This window comes from Meleagris gallopavo, chromosome Z (genome assembly GCF_000146605.3).
Source record: "Meleagris gallopavo isolate NT-WF06-2002-E0010 breed Aviagen turkey brand Nicholas breeding stock chromosome Z, Turkey_5.1, whole genome shotgun sequence".
NCBI lineage: Eukaryota > Metazoa > Chordata > Aves > Galliformes > Phasianidae > Meleagris > Meleagris gallopavo.
In genome coordinates this window covers 55,549,703-55,571,112 of record NC_015041.2, presented here as the reverse complement: position 1 = coordinate 55,571,112, position 21,410 = coordinate 55,549,703, and the positions used below count along the sequence as shown (strand labels likewise).

Below are 21,410 nucleotides of genomic sequence, written 5' to 3'. Positions count from 1 at the left end.
AAATCTAGCCCTGATTCCAATCACTGTTCCATTAAAAGCTTATAGTGATCATAAAATGTTCCTACAAAGTTTATAATTTTCATAAAAGCAGTTTATGAGTTGCAATTTATCCTACAGCTTGTTTTTTTATGAATCACAGAATTACAGAATTATAGAATGGCTTGGGTTGAAAGGGGCCATAAAGACCATCTAGCTCCAACCCTCTGCTGTGGGCAGAGTTGCCAAGTAAAGGCATGTTTTGGAAAACTAGTAATACGTTATGTGCTACCCTCTAATTAATCTTTTCATCTTTCCATTCCTGCAACTGCTATAGTTTAACACAGACTTTTATCACAGAGTGTTTAGGCAGCAGTTCTAAGGTACTTCCAATGATTCTGAACTCTGAGAAACTTCTGTGCCTTGCAGATGGAAGTGCTTGCTAACCTCCCTGTGACAATACCAGATCAGCACTGGAATTCAGAGATTTATTACATGGTGCTCAGATACATATTATGAACTGAATGATGTGTACTGCTGTTCTGGGAAAAGAACAAAATCTGGTAGCTGCAAAAACTCTGCTTCCTGCCCATAAAAGCACATGTTCCTTTCAAGATGAACACATCCCCCAGAAACGTAAGTGGAAGACTCCAGGTGATAGATGGGGCTTTGGTTACAGTTTCTACTTATTTTTCATCACTGCACCACTGCATCTTTCAAACAATAACTGCCTTCCTACCAGAAGGAAGGAATATCTGTTTTAAGCAGAGCATGAGGCTTTGTAAAAATCAATACAATCTGAGAACTAAGTTGTATTGGAACAATCACGTAAGAATTCATTAATCTTTTATATTCAAAACAATGTCGTCCAGTCATATATTAAAACAAAATCAATAGAAGCTATAAATTAAAAGCATCTGATGAACAAGTATTGCTTATTAAATTTGAAGATATAAATACTATTCAGTTAAAGAACAATTACATTTTACTCATAAAATTTTTCTTAGGAAAAGCTGCATGAGTAATATTTTTATAACATGAGTTTAACTTCATTTTCCCAAGCATATTACTACACATAAAACTATATGCCTCCTCTTAATGCAGCTGGCTGCTTTTGATTTTGTTTTCGTTAAGAATAAGATAGCGCATTTCACTGACACCTCTGGGTTGTACTTTCGCTACAGCTGCTTTATGCTCTGGCAAACTTGTGAGCCTAAATGAACCTTGCAAAGACAGTCGGTTTACTATGCACTGACAGTTAAAAGGACTACTCAGATACTATGCACTGAAATGCTTTGCTGAGGTTGATTCAAAATAAGATACGTACAACTTTGCAGATAATGATTTTTACTATCTTACAGAATTTCTAAGAATTAACTTCTATGCTTTTATATAGCCTATTTTATTTAGTGACATTTCATGAATATAGACACTTGGATTATACTCTGGTAGTATCTAGAAGAAAAGCTTAAGACCTAAAGCTTATTTCTCAAAGAAGAGATCAGAATTGTTTTCACAAGGTCAGATTTTTTAAAGTGGAAATTCTTATCTGAATAGGAAAAAACATGATTCTGCATTTGGAAAATTCCAGTCAAATGAAATCCCACAAAAACCTTCAAATTCATCACAGTTTTTCTAAAGAAATTAATTATTTCAAAAATAATTCATGAAGAATCTAATGATGTGAAGTATCTGTGTCCTACAACCAGATTAAATAACAAGAAGTGTTTCTATTACATTAAGCCAGTGTGTTTTTGCAGGTATTTAGTCATGCTCCATTGTAACATAATTTCTAAGAAGCTGGAATTTGTTTGCACAAATGTTTATAAATATGTGTTTTGCCTCACACTGTAAATCTACCATGTAGAATATATGCCAGAGGCATTTGCTCATCTGTCCAATTCAGAGAACAAAAACATTCCGGTACTGTTTATCTGTATATTTCCAGCTTTTGATTTGTCTGTGTGGGAATAACAATCTGTGCTGCTGTAACAGTGCAGCTCCCACACATACACTCTTACTGCTAACAGCACGGCATAACTAACACGAAAAGATCACCAGTGTTTCTATTAAGAGTTTTCATACAGAAAGTTACACTACTATAGCTATTACTGTACAAATAATTGCGGTACATTTTTTGGATGTCAAAAAACCTTGAAACAGTGAAAACAATAGTAATACAAACAATCACTGAATATTAGGTGCAGCTCATTCAACCAGCCACAGTTAAGTAAATTATTTAAGTTTTAGACATACATTACAAAGCCTTGGTGAAAGTATTTTTAATAACAATTGTGTAAAAATTTTACGGAGAATGGGTGCATTCAAGAAGATTAAGAATGCTTAGGAATATTAACTCATTCATTGTAAATTTTTGTGTGAGCTCTACTGAACAGAGAATTAGGTGGAGAAATAACCAAAACACTGATACAGGGTGCAGTAAAAAAAGTTAGAAGTAGTTACACACAAACCACTTAAATGAATATAAAAGCAAACAAGCTTTTATACAAACACAGCTCTGCTGTGTCACCCGAAGTTGCAGGGATTCCAGAAGATGTGAATACATAACTTGTAGGATTCTGTCCAACTACTGAAAATCATTTTCAGCTAATGCGTCTAATTAGTTTGGCCAATTCATGGATATGGGCTGTCACCAAAATCTATAGTAGCGTTAAAAATGTGAAGGAAGGTCTGTCTTTACGAGGTCCTCCATTGGTTGCAATAGGAATGATTATTAATGCACAGCCACAAGTCCATGGACAATGCATTCACATATACCTCAAATGTCTCTCTACAAAACGTACATGCTTAAATCCATTCCATGAGGGGAATACAAGGTGCTCTTCTTTCATCCTTACTTAAAATAAAAAGGGACAGGTGAGCACCCATGTATTTTTTCCTCTTGCAATTGACTCTTTTATTGAAGTATTTTCCATGCAAATTTGAAGACAAGTTTCTCAGATGCGTTTAATTAAGTCTTACGCATCCCAAAGCTCTTCCTTTCTGTTTCAACATGGCCTTCCTCATCTCAGTCATGCTTTTTTTCTATTCTGCTATTATCTTATATTGAAAGTTCCCTTTTGATTTTCCTCTTTTCAGTGCTATCCTTAACTAGTCTACTCATCTCACACTTTACTTTCGTCTTTGTTCTGAGTCCTTTCATTTATTATTCTTCACCACATCCTAATTACTTATATTGCTCCCAAGTTGTAGGTTAGTGTTGTAAACAGTTAGCATTCTATCCTTCATTGCTATCTTCCTTTCTTTCTTCACTTTTCTTACCTTTTCGCCTTTGGCACTCTGGAGACCTTGACTTCTTTTAACAAGCCACTATAAAGTGACTCCCTATTCATTTGATGTTTTAGCTCTCTGAGTTTATATAACCCAATGCCATTTCAAATATGTTAATCTGTTTAGCAGCATTCTTCTTCGGTATGTCTTCTTTTCTTTAAATACTCCCAAGCTAATGGATTGCCATTTAATTAGAAATAGTTAATCTCTGGAATAGCATAAGCACTATGTGTTTGCATCTCTTGGGGTGCTTCTAAACTAATTTTTATGACTGTGTTGTTATCTCTTCTCACTACTTGGCAGTCTGTCAATGGAAATAAAAGTTCACTGAGCTACCTATCCAGGCCACAGTTTGCCAAATGTTTATTTTGAGCAGTATGCTTCTGCACCCTCTGCCCTTCCCTGCTTTCACTCCTTGCTCCCAAGCAGTGCTGTCAGTCATGAAGCTGGCTGAGGTTTACCAGTATAAAGCCAAATTAATAACTAACAAAAGCACTGATATTTTTGAACTTCTGATCACTTCTGACCTTGTCTGTTGTCTTAAGGTCCATACAGAAGCTCAGAATTACTAAGGAAGGAACAAGTGACAGGGAAGATTTTGAACTACTACTGGAAAAAATGTTCACCAAATTTTATCTTCCAGTGACTCTGAATTGAAGAAAATATGGCCAAGAAGAAAGAGACACAAAAGAAAAGAAAATGACACTAATAAGGATATTAAACACATGTTATGTATAACATAAGGCTGGTTAATATATATATGTATATTTTAAAAGGCAGCTCTTAAGTAATGGTCACCTTGATGTATATGTAATGATAAAATACTCATACCTGCTGAAGTTGGTTCCTCTTCAATGGAGGCTGTGCAAATGGGGAGAGTGGGGATGGGGCAGGGTTGGTGGGAGGAAGAGAAGGGAGGGAGAGAGAAAAAAAAAAAGAGAGATGAAGAAATCCAAATTGTGCTAGTTGTTATATTATTTACTTTTCCTTACTATATCAACAATATAACACTATGAAAACTGTTCATGTAGTTTGATAACCTGAGTGAAGTTGACGTTAAAAATGGTGTAGTTCTAAAAGTGAAGACTTCTAAAACATGGCTGTGGGATCAGTGTTTTGGTTAGCTAACAAAGACTGCTAGATGACACAGAAACATTTTTTTTTGCATCTCTCCATCATCTAACGCATATGTATCCAGTAATGGTACAGTGACCTTGAAATTATAGTTGAGAAATTTTTTAATTTTGCTTGTTTGTTTTTTCTTACAGAATGATGGAGTGCTCATTTGATTCTCCAGTCTGTTTGTCGTCTGAGACAAGCACTAACATGCATCTTGCAGAACTTTTCCCTTTTTGTGACAGGTAACCATCAAATTGCCTTAAACTACCACCAGAAAGAACCTGTGAACTACTGACTATCTACTACACATATTCAAATAAAAGACATATTCACAGTAAAAGTGTATTTTAGAAGTACACCAGTGACTTAGTTCCTCCTCTTCTTGCAGTCAGTATGTTTTATATACACAAGCATCATAAAAACAGTCTTCTCACAGTCTTGAGAAGTTTTCAATGACAGAGAAAGCAACAGTCAAACATTTCTCATCTCTAAAAGCACCATGAGGCCTGAGAGTCTATATCCCTATAAATGTGATATAGACTCTCTTAAGATACTAAACAAATCTACCCTATCACATTTTGTCTCTTTTAAACACTCTCTTCTGTCATCAGTTTAAATGTAAGCAGCTTCTGTTTGATTTATTGTAGAATCAGTTCCATACAAACATTCCAAAGAAACCCTCTTTTCTGCCAGCTTACTCATTTCCTAGCAGATTGTGAGGACAAAGTTCCTACAACTGTAGAAGCACCCTGGCATACTGATGGATGGCCTCAGAGCTTGCATATGGCACAGATGAAGATTTCAAACATTTTCTCAAAGATCAGTACCGTTCTTTTTAAATAGACTTCTTTGCCTTCAATATTACTCCATGTGTTATGTTAAGACAAAAAATCTGTAGTGAAATTTCATCAGACATAAGAGACCCTGTGACAGTGAGTAGCTCATCACCAGACACCAACTGAGTTTGACACCAACCAATCTTGGCTAATTTAGTAAAATGTTCTGTAAGCAATTGTATGTTGCATTGACACTGGATACAACAGTTATTGCTAATTGCAAAATAGCATGGTGTCCTAGGGGCTGTCAAATCCAATTGATAGAAAATAATGAATTACAGTCTGTTGCGCCAGCCAACTATGCTGTCTCAGACTAAAGTTTCCTGAGGTAAATAGATGGTTTTTATTTCTACAAATTAGTGTTCAAATACATAAGTAGGCTACAACTCAGTGCTTTGCAAAGCATGTAACTCGAAGAGGCCTAAGCATGGTGCTTAACTGGTTAACCTCTTCTCTTTTCTGTTTTGTAACTCTTTTGTAACTCTTTTGTTACTCCTAATTTGATGTTTAGATGTCTACTTTGAAGCTAGACTAATCAACTATCAGGTGTATATAGACAAACGATCACACTAAGCTTTTAAATTTTACAATGACATTATTTTTATTATACACTTACTTAAGTAAAATGTGTTTGGAAGAGCAGAAGATTTAACAACAATAAAAGGAGGAAAAATACCAGCCTATTGTTTTTAAACTAGTAAGATACATCATTAGTTAAATAACATGACAGCTAACTGCATGAAAAGCAAATGAGTTTTTAAATCTTGAGAGAAAAATCAGAAGTAAATGAATAAACTACAATCTAAATAAAGTATGCTAATACTTCTTAGATTATCAATGGCAGAGAAGAAGACTAGACATGGTAAAAGCTCAGATATTAAATTCTGCAAATGACAAAAATCTACGTGATCTGCAAGTGGAATTAATGCTTGAGTAAAAAATAGTAAAAAACATTAGTGATGCTCCATTAAAACTGGTTAAACAAAACATTCAATTATACAAAGAATATTTAGTCCAGTAACAACTGTTTTTCAGAATGCTATTTGAGAATTATTTGTAGAATTGATTACTGGGATGAACACTAATATTAGCAATTCAAAACTAGATTCTGTTATGATCCTGATGGTTGTTTTGATGGGATCACTCTGCACTTAGGCACATATCTAAACAAAATAGGATAGCAGAATCTCAGCTGAAATAAATTATTCAGCCAAGAAAGTTAGACAATGTTACCTCTTTGCTTGTTGAATTATTTTTTACTATCTTACTGCTGTTGTAGGGTCTTTCAGGAGTAAACTATGTTCATTTCTTTTCCCCAGGAGCTGAATTCTCTTACAAATAACCATAACATGGCAGTTTCTTTTTTTTTTTTTTTTTCCTAGAAAAAAAAGTGCAGGACAATGAAAGTCTTTAAAATCTGAAGCCTAAATGAAGATCACATGCATTTTATGTATTTCACCTATTTAAGAAAGAATGCTGTAATCTTCAGTGAGACTAGAACTATTTAATATATATTGTAATTGACTAGTATATTTAAATCCAAGACCCTTCCTGTCTGAATCAACAGGTGTCAGCAATCAAAATTAATAAATGTAGCATAATGGCATGCTAAGTTACATGACAACAGGAGTTCAGAATTGCTCTTGTTAAAATCAAAAGACCTAATTCTAATTGATAGTAATGTATTTCTTGACCCTGGACAGGAAATAAAGATGTATAATAAAGAAACAGATGTTAAAATACAGTTATGAATTTGCTTGTACTTCAGGCACACTTCCTTTATAATCAAATTAAAAGTGCTGCATGTGGCAGGACTTCTTTCATGCCACACAGCTTAATAAACTACATTAAAAAGCAAAAAACAAAAAACAAAAAGAAATAAAACTTTCAATAATCTACTGAATACTCAAATAATAAACTATTTTTGCATTACCATACCATGTCAGATGCAATGTCAGCACTCTACTTTCTGATAGTTAAGTAAATGCACTAAATTACCAAGCCAAACGTTTCCTACACAATGCCTTTTTTCTTCCATCATCAGTGATTTAAAACTTGAAGTTATTTTGAACTCACTGTTTATGCAGTGAGTCAGCTCTACAGTAATTATTCATAATTTACTTCTTCACTTATTTCAGAGGTGTGGCTTATAAAGTCAGCTGGAATCACTTTGCCAGCCAGCTGGTTACTCACTGTGCTGGGCACAGAATCACAATCAGAAAAGTTTAGTCCCTCTTAGCACAGAGAAGCTGAGTATTTGACAAAGACTTTCCCAAACAGCTGCCATAGTGATGACAACAGTAGTACATGATCCTATGATAAAGCATCCTGCAGCTTTAAAGTGTTTTTAAAAATGTTTTCTTCTCCTTTTAATGCATTGAAGATAAAAAAGCAGCACTAACATTAGCTTTTAATTTGGAGAAAATCCCATGCACATTTGGGAAACCTCAGTTCTGTTTTTCTCAGAGGCAAATATTACTGCATGATATTAGTGGGGAATGAAAACAAGACACAGGGAGATTTGGAAAGCACATGTAAGGATACAGACACTCCAACATATAGGTGACTGAAGAGATTGTTTATATAGTTCCTGAGTAACTATGTCAGATTTCAGATTATTTCTGATGCAGTGGTAGAAAGCTTGACAAGTTTGGAAAATGTCTTTAAGCACAGGAAAGCTGAAGGAGGCAGAATCAGTATAACAGTGTACTGTATTACATTATAAATTAGTTTTGTGTTTACATTAAAGCTTGTCCAGTGTAAAGTATGTCCACCTTTAATGTGTAAAATTTATGAATCATATATAAAGCAATAGATTTAGATATATGATAGTATCTCTATAGAAAAAGTTATGCAACAGCTCTGTAAAATGGTACAAATAAACCACCTATGAATTGCAGAATCTGTGAGTAAACAACATTTTCTGAATGAAACTTCATCAATATTCCACTCAGCATTAAATGTCTGGTATGCAAGGCACTGCAATCTAATATGTCTGACTGAATCAGACATTAAGACTGTGATTTTAGTGATGCAGATATTTCACTAAAAGTATACACATATGCAGTCTGACTCTTCACTCATTTTCTAATTCTCAAACTCCAGGTCATTTTTCCATAAACAGGCTCAATTTTCTTCAGTACTGCAGGCATTACTGCCACAACAGATGTGGCAACCCATCTTTAAGTGAAGAGCTGGAAGATGCTGTATTTCCACCAAAGTCCGCACTGCACCCAACCACAGTCTCACTCTGTACCATCCAGTCAGGTTTAATCTGCAAATGGCATGCCAAGCAACTAAACCAACTCAGCTGGGAGTTACTGCAACAAGAGATAGAAGATGGGATGGGATGGGATGGGATGGGATGGGATGGGATGGGATGGGATGGGATGGGATGGGATTGGCTAGGATTAAGAAATACAAGGTGTAGAAATAGAAAAAAGTTGAAACGTTGTTGAGGGCACTATCCCAATATCCCTTGAACGCTGACAGGCATGGGGCATCCACCACTCTCTAAGTCTGTTCCCTGGTCTGACCACTTTCATGGAACAGAAATGTTTCCCAGTTCCCAGTTTGATTGTTCCCTGGCAACTCTGTCTTACTCCCAGCCTGTCATCGGTTCCCTGGAGCAAAGCCCAGCACCTCCCTCCACAGGGAACTACAAAGATCAATGATATTGCCACTATCCAGAAGATACTGTCTACAACTCTATATAATATCTACAAGATAACTGTCATCCCAAGTTATTAAAATGGAGGAGAAAACCCTAAGGAAAACAGAATTTTTCCAAGATGTATTTGTCTATCTGCATTTACATCCATTCATGGCACTGCTTGAAACAAAAATTAGTGAGCCTCCTACAACTGAGAGCAATGTTTATAGCACTGACAACAAGCACACAAACCTTGTGATGATGCTGTACTGAAGCTGGACCAGGTAATTGGTAAGACCAATTTTCAAGTTTTGCTGGTTTTATCTGAAGAGGGGCTTATAGGAAAGCTAGGGAGGGACTTTTTATAAGAGCATGTAGCAACAGGACAAGGGAAAAAGGCTTTAAACTGGAAGAGGGTGGATTTAGACTAGACATTAAGACGAAATTCTTCACTGTGAGGGTGGTGAGATACTGGAACAGGTTACCCAGCAAAGCTGTGGATGCCACACCCCTGCAGGTGTTCAAGGCCAGGCTGGATGGAGCCGTGAACAACCTGGTCAAGAGCGAGGTGTCCCTGCCTACAACAGTGGGGTTGGAAATAGATTATCTCAAAGGCCCCTTCCAACCCAAACCCAGTTCTATGATTATATAATTCCCTACCTGCACTTGCTCCTCTTTCTTTCACATGTCATTCAGAAACGCGAACTAATGATGTGATAGTTGGGGTTGTTATTGCTATCTTACACTCAGCAGTACTGAGCATTATCAATGAAATGTGCAGCATTCATTACCATACCTATATCAGACTGTTTTGCATCCTCTTTTAGTTTAAAAGTAGGACACCTTTCTTCTTCTTCTCTGCTAAATATGAGACTCCAGTTATATATTCTAGTTTAAAATATGGTTGGCAGTAAATCTGGAAAACACACCATTTATGACAGTCAAAGATACATCTGTTAGTGTAAGAGATTTCATGAAACAGTTTTACAGCAAGGTTGGGTTTGTTCTTTCACTGTATGCTCTTTTTCTGTCTAGTAAATGTAGTATTGGAATGACTGTACATCCTTTGGCAATCATAGGCCCTCGGGAATGGCAGTGCCTCCTTCTGCATTCAGTTGGCTAAGGTGTGTTTGCAGCTGGTCTAAAAAAAAAAAATCAAGAAGGAAGACACCAGGAAACTCACTAGTGCATGTAAGTGATCATCCACTACAAACTGACTAAACTATGACTGGATAACGGATGTTAATCAAAACCAATTCATTAGGAATCCCTGTTCCTATTAAATGCCTGTGCTATTTAATAAAGTAAATCTTCACTCTTCATAGTTTTACATCTACTAAGAACTACTAAATCTACTAAACATCTACTAAAACTAAACATCTACTAAAAACATCCCTATTCTTTCATTATTTTGTTTCAAGAAATAAATGTCTAAAAAAAATGGGTATCTTATCAAAATTTAAGATATTATCAAAACGTGGAATATTAACGTCTTCAAAAGAATAGAAAATACCAAGAGAAGTGCTTTTGTTTAAAAAATACATGTTTCAAAATATTTTTTGAATTTTTGCAGAATGAATTATGTATTTTTTTCGTAAGACAGTCAGTATTAGACAATGATTTTGGTGTTTCCTGTCCTTACATTTTCAACTTAGTAGACCAAGAAAGTCAATTCAGTGCCCACTGATGAATGCAGAGCCAAGTATCTGGCAGGATGCTCTGCTAAAGGAAAGCAGAATAAAAAGATTTGTTTTTAAAACAGTTAGTCACTTCTTAATTAGTTGCAGCTCTGCCAAGGTTTCAAATACTGCCAAAGGCACAACCGTACTTAAAGCTGTAATTCTGAAACCAGTAGTAGTCTGTCATGGCTTGAAATATCACACACAATTTTACATACACACACAAACACACATTGCCATATGCACTATTTCAATAAGATGTGCATGTTTCAAAGGAGTACAGAAAGTAACTAGAAAATATCCTAGTGCTTTTATGTACAAAACCAAGTGTACTCGAATAGCTCACTAAGAGCATAAATCAAGCTTCTGATTTTAATGACATTTATTGATTTCTGAAAAGGATATAAAATACAGTTGCGGTAAAGTATCTACCTCTTGGCATATGTTACACTTTTGAAAGCTGAAACTTATAAATGATGACTTCATAATTACACACAGAAATTTTCACTTTCCAAACCAAACAATTTCATGTTTTCACTTTTCAGACACTCAATTCAAGCTTCTTCCTTGGTTGTTTTGTTTGTTCTAAAGGAAGTTTGATGGATAATTTTTATGTCATTGGAGAATTTTTGAAAATTATAATTGTAATACTGCATAATTATAAAATGTAATAAGAGTGATGACATTGGCTCTTATTTTATAGATATTCTCCTTCTATGAAAAAGTAAAAAGGAAAAAAGAAAGAAAAAAAAACAACAACCACCATATTAAAAGCTCAAAAGCAAAGGTGCCAGGGTAGCAGATTAACCATTCCTTCCCATTATGGGTTGCAAAAACTGTTGTGTTGAGTGAACAACAGGCACTGATCTAAGAGGGCAGTTTGGTCTGCTTTTGAGAATACTTAGAGCTGGGAAATTGTTGGCAGTCTGTGCAAGGAAGAACAGCGAGGTTTTCTCACAAATGGTGTGTGCAAGTGCATACTTCTGGGTCATGTTAAACTTTCTGTTCACTAGAACCCTTAAGTTCTTCCCCTCAGGACTGCACTCAGTCCACTTACTGTCAATGTGTTTGTGCTCTTTGCCCTGATCAGCTGAAGAACCTTGCTGTTGGCCCTTCTGAAATTCAGAAGTTCATCTCCAGCCAGTCAAGGTCTCTCCGGATGACATCTCTTCCCTCCAGTATGTAAACTGAACCACTCAGCTTTTGTGTCATCTTCAAACTCGAGGGTGCACACACTAAGACGTGGAATGTTAATAATGTCTGGCTTTAATAAAACATCGTTCTCCTCTAGATTTCAAAGAAGTTGTCATCTTACGGCTATGCTAAAAATGGTAACTCTGAACCACCAAAGTAGCAGTATATCTAAAATTGTCATCTGATACCATACTAAACCTGAACAGTTGTTCTGCCTTAAAATACAGGTAAGCTGGGAGCACTTTTACAAATTATTTTTTTCTAGACTGGCTTTACTAAGCACAACATGCAGAAATGGCAGAGGAGAAACATATTTAAACTAAGATTAAAATTTACTGCTTTTCCTCTGTTGCTGGCACTAAAGTAGCTTTGATACACAATGTAAGACAGGTCAAGAGAGAACATGGTGATATGAAGTATAAAAATATGTTGGGATAATATTTCATTACTCTTCTAAGAAATTATGCATTTCTCTTAATTTGTATCTATATATTTAAACTACATAATTACTAGTCTTAATATTTCAGGAAAAGAAAAAGACTTCTCAAGACTTCTTTTTCATGTGAATAAATGAAGACAGTTACATTGATTTTTCTTTTATCTTAGATGAATAAAGCAACTAGAAGTCAAATGTTTATCAGTTTCTCTGACTTCACCCCAGTAGGAAGCATTTTCACAGCAGCTGTCAGTCAGCACCCCAGCTCTTCTCCATGCCTTTCAATTTTCATTAGCATAGGAGTCAAGCCTATTGATTTTGAACTGTGTTTTTTCAAGACTTTTTTTTTCATTCGGAGTATGTAGACTTTCTGAAACCATCTCTCCCCTATTTTTGCTTATGTTCCTCACAGTAGATTTATTATTTTTCCAAGCACTTTCTACCAGAAGCGGGATTTTCAGAGGACACAGCACCTCTCCAATGGCTGCAACTCAAAAGCAATCCTAACCAACACCTTCCTCTGTAAGAAATAAGAGCAGTTATGCTCTGGTGAAACATGTTAAAAATCTGTCCTTCATCCCTTTTGGTTTTCCCTTCTTCCATGTTTTAAACAAATAGCAAAGCCTCTCATTGCTCTGCCACATTTGAAATGATGTTTGGTGGAGCCAAACACCACTGCTACACACTCACTTCACTGCACATCACTGTAGCACATGAGAACGACTGCCATTGCAGCCCATCACAAAAGCAAGATTATAACTCATACAGTATGTTCCCTTCAGCACTTGAGATACTGCAAAATGTGTTTTACTTGATTTGTTTAGGTCAGAATAATGCAAACTGATGTTTTGATCTTTGCTTCTCAGCACATGGGTGTACAGATGAAGCCATACGGTGCTCTCAGCCTCTGACTGTGACCAATAACCTTATCTCTGATCCTCTATTATCTCTTACTTGGGCTCTTAACATGCTCATCATTCTGGGTTCCAGACACGGGACATTTACTTTTGCATTCTTCTTAAGGGATGAGAGAGGCTGCTAAGTCGTCTTCCTTGAGATATTCAAAAACCTCCTGGAAGTGGGCCTACATACCCTGTTCTAGGTGGCCCTTCTTGAGTAGAGGTTGGGCCAGATTGACCCAGAATTTCCTTTAAGCCTCCTAATTCTGTGATTCTATGAATCACAATGTATTTGAAGTACAGTTAGCAGAAGGGCTGTGCAATGGGAGCGAAGAAACTATACTTCCATAGCTCAATCTTTTTTTCCCTGTATTTGCTACCTTTCAAACTCCTCACATTGTTTTACATTGCTATCTAACGTATATTTTATGACATGTAGAACACCATTTTATCATTATTAGAATTTAAATTACATTACATTAAAAAGACCAATTACAAAAACAGTGATGGAAAAATCCCTATTGCTTCCATATTCTTCCTAACCTTCATATCTAATGTTCCTTTACATGTTTTAAATGTTCATTTAAATGATTTAATTATATGTTTCTGGTGATATTTACATTCTTAACTTTGAGAAACTACTGAGATAGCCTTGGCTGGAATGTAGTTCATTTTTATTTTATGTAGAAGTGCATATCAGAGAAAAAAATTGCTCTGTCTTCCCTAACATGAATTGCTTTCTTCAGGACAGAAACTAAAGAACAATCTTCTGTTGCATGTTTTCCACTCACCCTATGGGAAAATAAATAGTTCAGGTGAAAAATTGTTTATGTTTTGTGCTGGTCAGTTTAAAATCTCATGCTTTTAGCAAAATACCTCGTTTTATTTTCAGCTCCTTTGAAAGGCAAAGGAAAAAATGTATTTTAATTTAAAAGACTTTGAATGTTGTTGTTTTTTATTAACTTCAAAGTTAGACACCAGTACTCACTGACTCACAGAAATGAAAATGAACTTCATTAATATCTTTTCGTGAATATTTTCTCAAGTTTTTAGGTTCAACTTTGTTTCTATTAATTTTTAGGTCAAAGATATACTTGTTGGTTTTTAAAGTCAGAAATTTCTTCTGAAGTTAACTCACATTCATGAATAATTTGCACAGACCCCATGGCATTTTCCAGTTTATATGCATGTAAGAAAGTTCAGATTTAAAGATGGACAAGCAAAATGCATCCAGCGCAGATGTAGTTTTACTGCATTTTCAATTGCTTAACATTATTACAACATCATTAACATAAATACAAAAGATTATCTAATTCCAGTATCTAATAACAAAGTAATTTTAAAGAACTCCACTGATTTAAGTAACAGACAACAAGTAATCCCAAAATATGTTGTCAAACTGCTTTGTTTTTTTATCCTCCAATATATTTTTCTCATTGGGAATCTTCTGATGACTTAATTGAACAGAAAATAATTCCCTTAAGAGAATTCATTAGAATATTAGATTTTAAATTAAATCATGTATTTTAAAGTCAGTGTTAATTATTATCTACAACACTCTGCAAGGAGTTTCTGCATCAAAGATTATTATGACTAACTATAAGATATATTCAAAAAATAGAAATAAAAAATGTAGTGATGAAATATTCATCAGTTGAGCAAATTCTTCCACTTCATAAATATTTAATGCCTTAAACTAGCAAGTTTTAGCCATGACTCTGCATGAAAAGGACAAAATAGCATGCACTATATATAGATAGATAGATAGATTTATATAGATATATATATATAGTTTTAAATATATGCATGTTTTTAAAAAGATAGACACAGACACATGCATATGTATACATACATGCTCTCTTACTGTAAGCTGACAAAGCAAAATGTCTGATTGCTATCTGTATTCAATGCTTAAAGCAAAACAGCCAATATTTGACTGAATTTCCTTCACTTACATATCATCCTATTGATTCTTTTACCACACAAAGGTCTTTACGTGAGATCCACTTTATAAATGTAAAAGTGAGTGACTGAATTTATTGTCTCCTGGTGACCTGAAATAAATCAATCAAATACACATTTATATTACCTTCCACTGCCTGTGCTTCTTTTACTGCACTGTCTTCCAGCTTGAGAAATTTTTAAATAGCCTCTGACTCACCAAGGGCCAATTCGGACCCATATAACACAGATACAAACCCCACCAAAACGCTGGAGTTTAGACTATGCAATGCAAAATGCAGTCTTATGGCAGAAGGATAATTTCTCCTTAATTTAGTCAAGGTTTCCCAGCAGAAAGCAATCTTACAAATTCTGCTTCCAATTTTCCCATGACAAAAGCATACTTCAGTGAATAAGAATGTAATGAAACTCTAGCTGTTTTCCAAAACATGCTATACTGCAAAAACCTTGAGCCTTCATGCCATGCACAACCTCTGAAGTTTGGGGAATGTCTGTAGTTGAAGGTTGTTTTTTTTGTTTTTGTTTGCTTCTTTTAATACTGACAATCTTCTGTGATCCTCAGTGGAGGAAATAACCCAATTTAATGAGCTTTTTTTTCCCTTTTTCTACTTATACCTTGTTTAAAAGTGACCAGTTGACATCATTCAATTTCTAGACTTAGAAACATTGCACAAACTAACGAATGGCAGCTGCTGTTTCCTAATAACATTAAGGAGGAAAGAACTTAACAGTGAATTGTTATTATTAATAAAAATGAAACCAGTAAACTGAAATCAAGCGCAACAAAAAGATTTGTGCTCATGTCTTCTCTCCTACATCTTCTACAAGCCTTTCTGTCTTTCTTTCTTAGTCACCTTTAAGATTTTAAAGGGTTACTTGTCTGTTTTTTGAACTGTTTTTTTCTGCACTACTTAGTGACATGAATACTGTTCTTTTTTTTTTAATTAAAAGTACAAATTACTTTTCTAAAAATCTCCAAATAAAAATCATGCAAATAAATTAGGGTCTTTTTTTTTAACTTAATATGAACTTCCATGTTTCTTTTTTTCTATATGTGGATATCTTCAATTATTATTATCCATGAATCATTTTCACAAATTGTCTGCATCACAGATATAGCTTGGGGATTTGTTTCCTTCCTCTGATGCAAGTGACACTAAATCTCTAGGCTGTGCAAGTACCAAAGTTCTTCCAGCTCTCCTACAACAAGCAGGAGATTGAATGAGGCGCTTGTAAGTCTCTCAGGTCACACGTTCCCCATGGTCTGCCTTGGCCACTGCAAGAATGAGCTTGCTGTCTGCTGCTGCTTTGCAATAAAATTAAATATACAGGTTGTCAGCACCTTCTGGCATTATCAGAGGCTACTTTTTCCTTTATTTTTTTCAGTAAGAATACTGCTGTCATAATGTCAGCTCTGCCTGTCAATATGTTAACAAAGTATCCATCTTTCAAAAATGTGTTAAAGATGGTCTTTGACAATCTAGAACTTATCACTGTTCATCCACTGTTTTTGAAGCATGCTAGAAGATTTAGTAATTGTCAATACTATTATATTTTTAATTACTACAGTTTGGAGTAAAAACATATCCCTTGTTTTATCCCTGACACTAAGCCACTAGCCAATTCTCAAGTATTTCTGTTGTAACTCAGACTCCTTCTATGATAAGATGGCCTGCTTAGTGGATAAGGGAAGGGTTGTTATATATGGTATCTGACAGTGTTTCTCCCTGCATTATCTTGGAGAAATTTATGGCTTGCACAGATGTGCTGTTCAATGGGAAAAATCTGGTTGGTTGGCTGGGCTCAAAGGATTGCTGTGAATGGAGTTTAATCCAGTGAAATCCAGTCACTCACTACAAGAATTTTGAGTTGCTTGTCCAAAGAAGAGCGACAAAGCTGTTGACAGCATTAGGAAACAAGACATATGATGAGCAGCAAATGGAATTGGGACTGTTTAATTTGAAAGAATTTGAGGGATGCCTCATCCCTCTCTACAACTATCTGAAAGGAGGTTGCAGCAATAAAAGTGTTGGCCTCATTTCTCAGGTGAGGGGTGAGACAGAACATAAGGAAATGCCCCCAAGTTGCAGCAGGAAAGCTACCGATTGGGTATCAGAATTGATTGCTTCACAGAAAGGATCATTAGACATTGGAACGGGCTGCCCAGGGTGATGGTGGAGTAGCCCTCCCTGGAGCTATTTAAGAGATGTTTGGATGTGGCACTGTAAGGGACACAGTTTAGTGGTAGCGTCAAGCTGATTGTTGGACTTGACCTCAAGGATCTTTTACAACCTAAATGATTCTACAATTTCAAAATATTATAAGGTTTCATATTACTCATCCTTCCAGTATTAGTACTGAAAAAATTAATAGGAAGCTCTATTTCTATGTTCAGCTTCTCTGTGGGTGTTCATCACACTGAATCACACAGCCGTGCGCTTTGTTCAAATGCACAAAGTCACATACACTCTCCTTCTTTCACACAGATCACTGTTGATCTTTCACTCTGCACAAGCCTATGTAGTTTGCAACATTCAGTGGCCTTCATGTCAAAGATTATGTTGTGTGACTGAATTCGAAATCAGTGTCCATACTTGCTCCACAGCTTTTTGATTAGCAATCTATATTTACCCAAAGTTTCTAAAAATGATTTTTGCTGCTTGTCAGACAGCTCCTTCTCTGTCATCTCACCCATTTGGTTTTAATATTAGGAGTATTACAATAAAAGGGGTTCCCGGACATAGAGGAATACGGAACGTTAATTTGCTTCTTCTTGTAACACTGTTAAAACTGATCTGGATTAAGTTACCAGTTTTTATATCTAAATTTCAGCAAAGTTACGAAAATACCAAAGAAAGAGTAAATGAACACCTCAGAAGTGGTACCAGAACTAGAAGCACTAGAATCAATCAGAAATCAGACTTAGGGATTTCTGTTTCTCAGGTGATAGACACAAAATAGGGAAGCACCTGATCAGTGTGTATAAGCATTTAGATACAGAAAACAAATCTGGTACTGAAAAGATTGTAATTATATAGTCCTACAAATTACATACTTCTACAAATTACATGTGCCACTTACTAATCAGCAAGACTTAATAATGTTTCCTAGTTTCACTTGAACTATTGGAATCAGTTCCCTCCCCTTCTCTTGTACTGTTTTGCCAGGCTGTTCTTGCTCTTTTTAATCACACTCTTTTCATCACTTTGTTCTCACCAGGTAGGCCATTGCCATTATGTTTCCCTGCACTACACTCTGGTTTTCTATTAATCACATTCTCATTTCTGCTCCTATTCTCACCAGACAGATTGCTGCCACTGTGTTTCACGTACCACATGCTGGGTAACAACATAAAAACAAATCTGTGTTTATAAAGCTAAATTGGCCCTTTCTTATCCAGATTCAGCAGTCAAGAGTGTATAAAGGTACAGATACATTACACTGGATAAGTCACCCTCCAGATCTCTGCTCTTCAGGTATGCATTGAGTATGCTTCTTAGGTTCCAGGGAGAACTGCTCCACCAAGATAAGTGAATTCATCACAGAAAACGTGGCTTTCTTCTTTTGCAGGACAAAGCCATGAAGTAAATTCACATGCCTCATGGGACAGTCAGCTCCACAGAACTGATGCAGTCATTTGCAAACAAAGGCAAATGGTCGGCAGCAAAAAGAGCTGTCATTTAGGGCTGCCAAGTCAAGAAGAACAGTGAAGCTACTGTGGATCATTTTTGAACGAATAGTGCTCACAAGACAAATGGATACAATACTGCTTGTTATAAAGAGTATGAAATTAAATGTAGTGGCAAACAAAACTATATACAAAAATATGCCATATAACACAATCCTGATTAACCATGTTATTGTAATTTTAGGATTTATTTTCCCAAAAAATGTTTGGATCTGTCTCCATAACTATTGCTACTGCTTTGACTTCAGCAGGACCAGAGGAAGTATAATTTAATTCTTTCTGCATTGAAATGAAAGTCGTATAAAATAAATGCCTAACACATTCCAATCCCAAACTGTATCAAGACTCACAGCCTGCCAATTTATTGTTCACATTCCTTATTTTAGGAAACTTTTTATTTCACGGTGTTTGGGTATTCATATATTCAGCTGCGGTACTTGAAACAATATTATTTAATGCTGGATTACTGATTATTTTGAAATAGTCAAGCCCCTTCTTCTACCCTGAGAGGGCAAGTGATGGAACATACTGATGTTTTGGAAATATCCATAATTTGGATTCTGATTGACATGTTTAGTTACTTTGTTTATGCTACATTGGTCAGGGTCTGCTGTTTCAATATAACTAAGACAGATCTCAATGACACTGTCAGCGAGGACAAAGTTAATCTACTGCTTATGTTTGTTGCTGACTTAGGCTAATCTATTGTTCAGCTATGAGCTAATGAGTCCTGCAGATGTTTCTTATTTCATGCCAGAAAAAGCAGAAGCTTAAATTAAATATTTTCTTTTTATGGCCATTATTGTTTTTCTTATAAAATAAAGGCCAGTCATATTTTTGAGCATATCAAATGACACATCAAATGCAATTTTCCTATCTGCAAAAATTAATCTTAAAAGACTAAATTCTGGTCTCATTAGACTATTGAAAATGAAGAATATAACTCAATTAAAAATTGAGAAGAATTTTCACTTTCCATCTTTGAATACAGATTCAAAGAATTTTGAATCAAGACATAATCCCTCACTCTCTTTCAACAAGATTACATTTGTACATGTTGGGATGTCTTCTTATTTCTCAGCATTGCTTCTCCTCACTTGACATGGAAAAAGCCAAGAAGGCACCTTCAGGAATTTCTTCTGCTTAATGACATATTGAAATCTATTGTGACATATTCCGAATTTGTGTTATTTCTAGATGTTAGCATAGATGTTTATATTATTCAACAGAAGAAATCTGGTTAATGCACTAGAAGGACCGATACCATGAGAATAGGATTTTTATTTACAGAACTAAACACACAGTGTTTTTATATATATCAGAAAACGGGGTGTGCTGGATTTTGTGATTCTGTTATTGATCAGCAAGAAAACTTTTCAAACATTCTTAATGCTTAAACAAGTATCTTCTACTGAGGACCTCCAAATTACCAATATACTAGGTGTACCGATTTGTACACCTAGTGTAAGTTGTTATGAGAATACATTTTCTTCATAACTTCTTGGAACTTCTTGGAAACTAAGCAAACATCTTGGAACTAAGCTTTTCACTTCTGCCAAAACCTTATTAACTGTAGGTTTTGGATAATCTAATAAATAAATACATTTTAATAAATGCATGTTACTATAATGTTGGAGAAGAACTGAACATACCAATGTTCTCCTGTTCTGGTACAATTCTAATCACATATTACATTTTTTGCAGTTACGATCTTACTTGCTACCTGCCATTTACTGCATGTTCCAGTTTTTGGAAGCCCTACATCTTTTTGTTTATCTGACATTCTGCCAAAGCATGTGATTCCTCACGACATTTTAGAGCCCTCAAACCAAAGAATAGTCTGAGTTGGGAAAACCCACACAGAAAAATGCTAAGCAGAAAGCTTCATTTGGATATTGCAACAGAACAATTTTGAAGGTAACATCTTCAGCTTACCCAGTGTAACCTTACAGGCTGTGTAGCCCTCTTGTCATTTCTCAGGCAACAGGACAATGTGCCACACTGTCACAAGATGAGATCAGTAGCTAGTACACTCTGTTTTCCTTCCAGCTTTAATCCTTTATGAGCAACTGCAAAGAGCAGGCAGAGTAAACTTTTAAAATAACACAGCTTAGCATGTGCAAATCCCTTCTTCCTGGTGAACCCATATAGAACACAGTTAAGAAACACTATTATGAAAGATTCTTTTACATATCCTAATGCCTGAGAATTGTCTGATTTGTCAATCCCATTCTCCACACCTTCCACTGTGGAGCTTTCCCTTTGCCTGCTTCCTTTATCAACACCCTCTTCCCATGACTGCATGGGACCTCTCCTACAACTATCCAGCACAAATAAAGGAGAAAGAGATACTATCTTGGTCACAGTTTTCTTGCTGTTCATGGTTTTTGCCACACTACATCTCACTTCTTTAGGGATTGCCATCATTGTTTTGCAATGCCTTACATTTTTAATAAAACATATTAATTGTTGTTAATAATAAACTACTTTAGCCTTAAATACTGAAGCCATACTTGCTTACAGACTGCATTTCAAATGAGAGACCAGATCACTGTCAGTAAATGTTTCTACATGCTAGTTTTACAAACACACAGAATCACAGAATCACAGAATGGCCTGTGTTGGAAGGGATCTCAAGGATCATGAATCTCCAACCCCCCTGCCACAGGCAGGGCCAC

The 21,410-nt window shown here is 35.6% G+C and overlaps 1 protein-coding gene across 1 annotated transcript in view; it reads right to left on the bottom strand.

Annotated features, from left to right (window-relative positions):
- The window catches only part of EDIL3 (EGF like repeats and discoidin domains 3), a 224,372-nt gene that overhangs the window by 154,019 nt on the left and 48,943 nt on the right, over positions 1-21,410 (bottom strand). Inside the window, exon 3 of the mRNA XM_031557441.1 lies at positions 4,099-4,128. Within this exon, the coding sequence (XP_031413301.1) occupies positions 4,099-4,128 (30 nt within the window). The remainder of the gene's footprint in view (positions 1-4,098; positions 4,129-21,410) is intronic.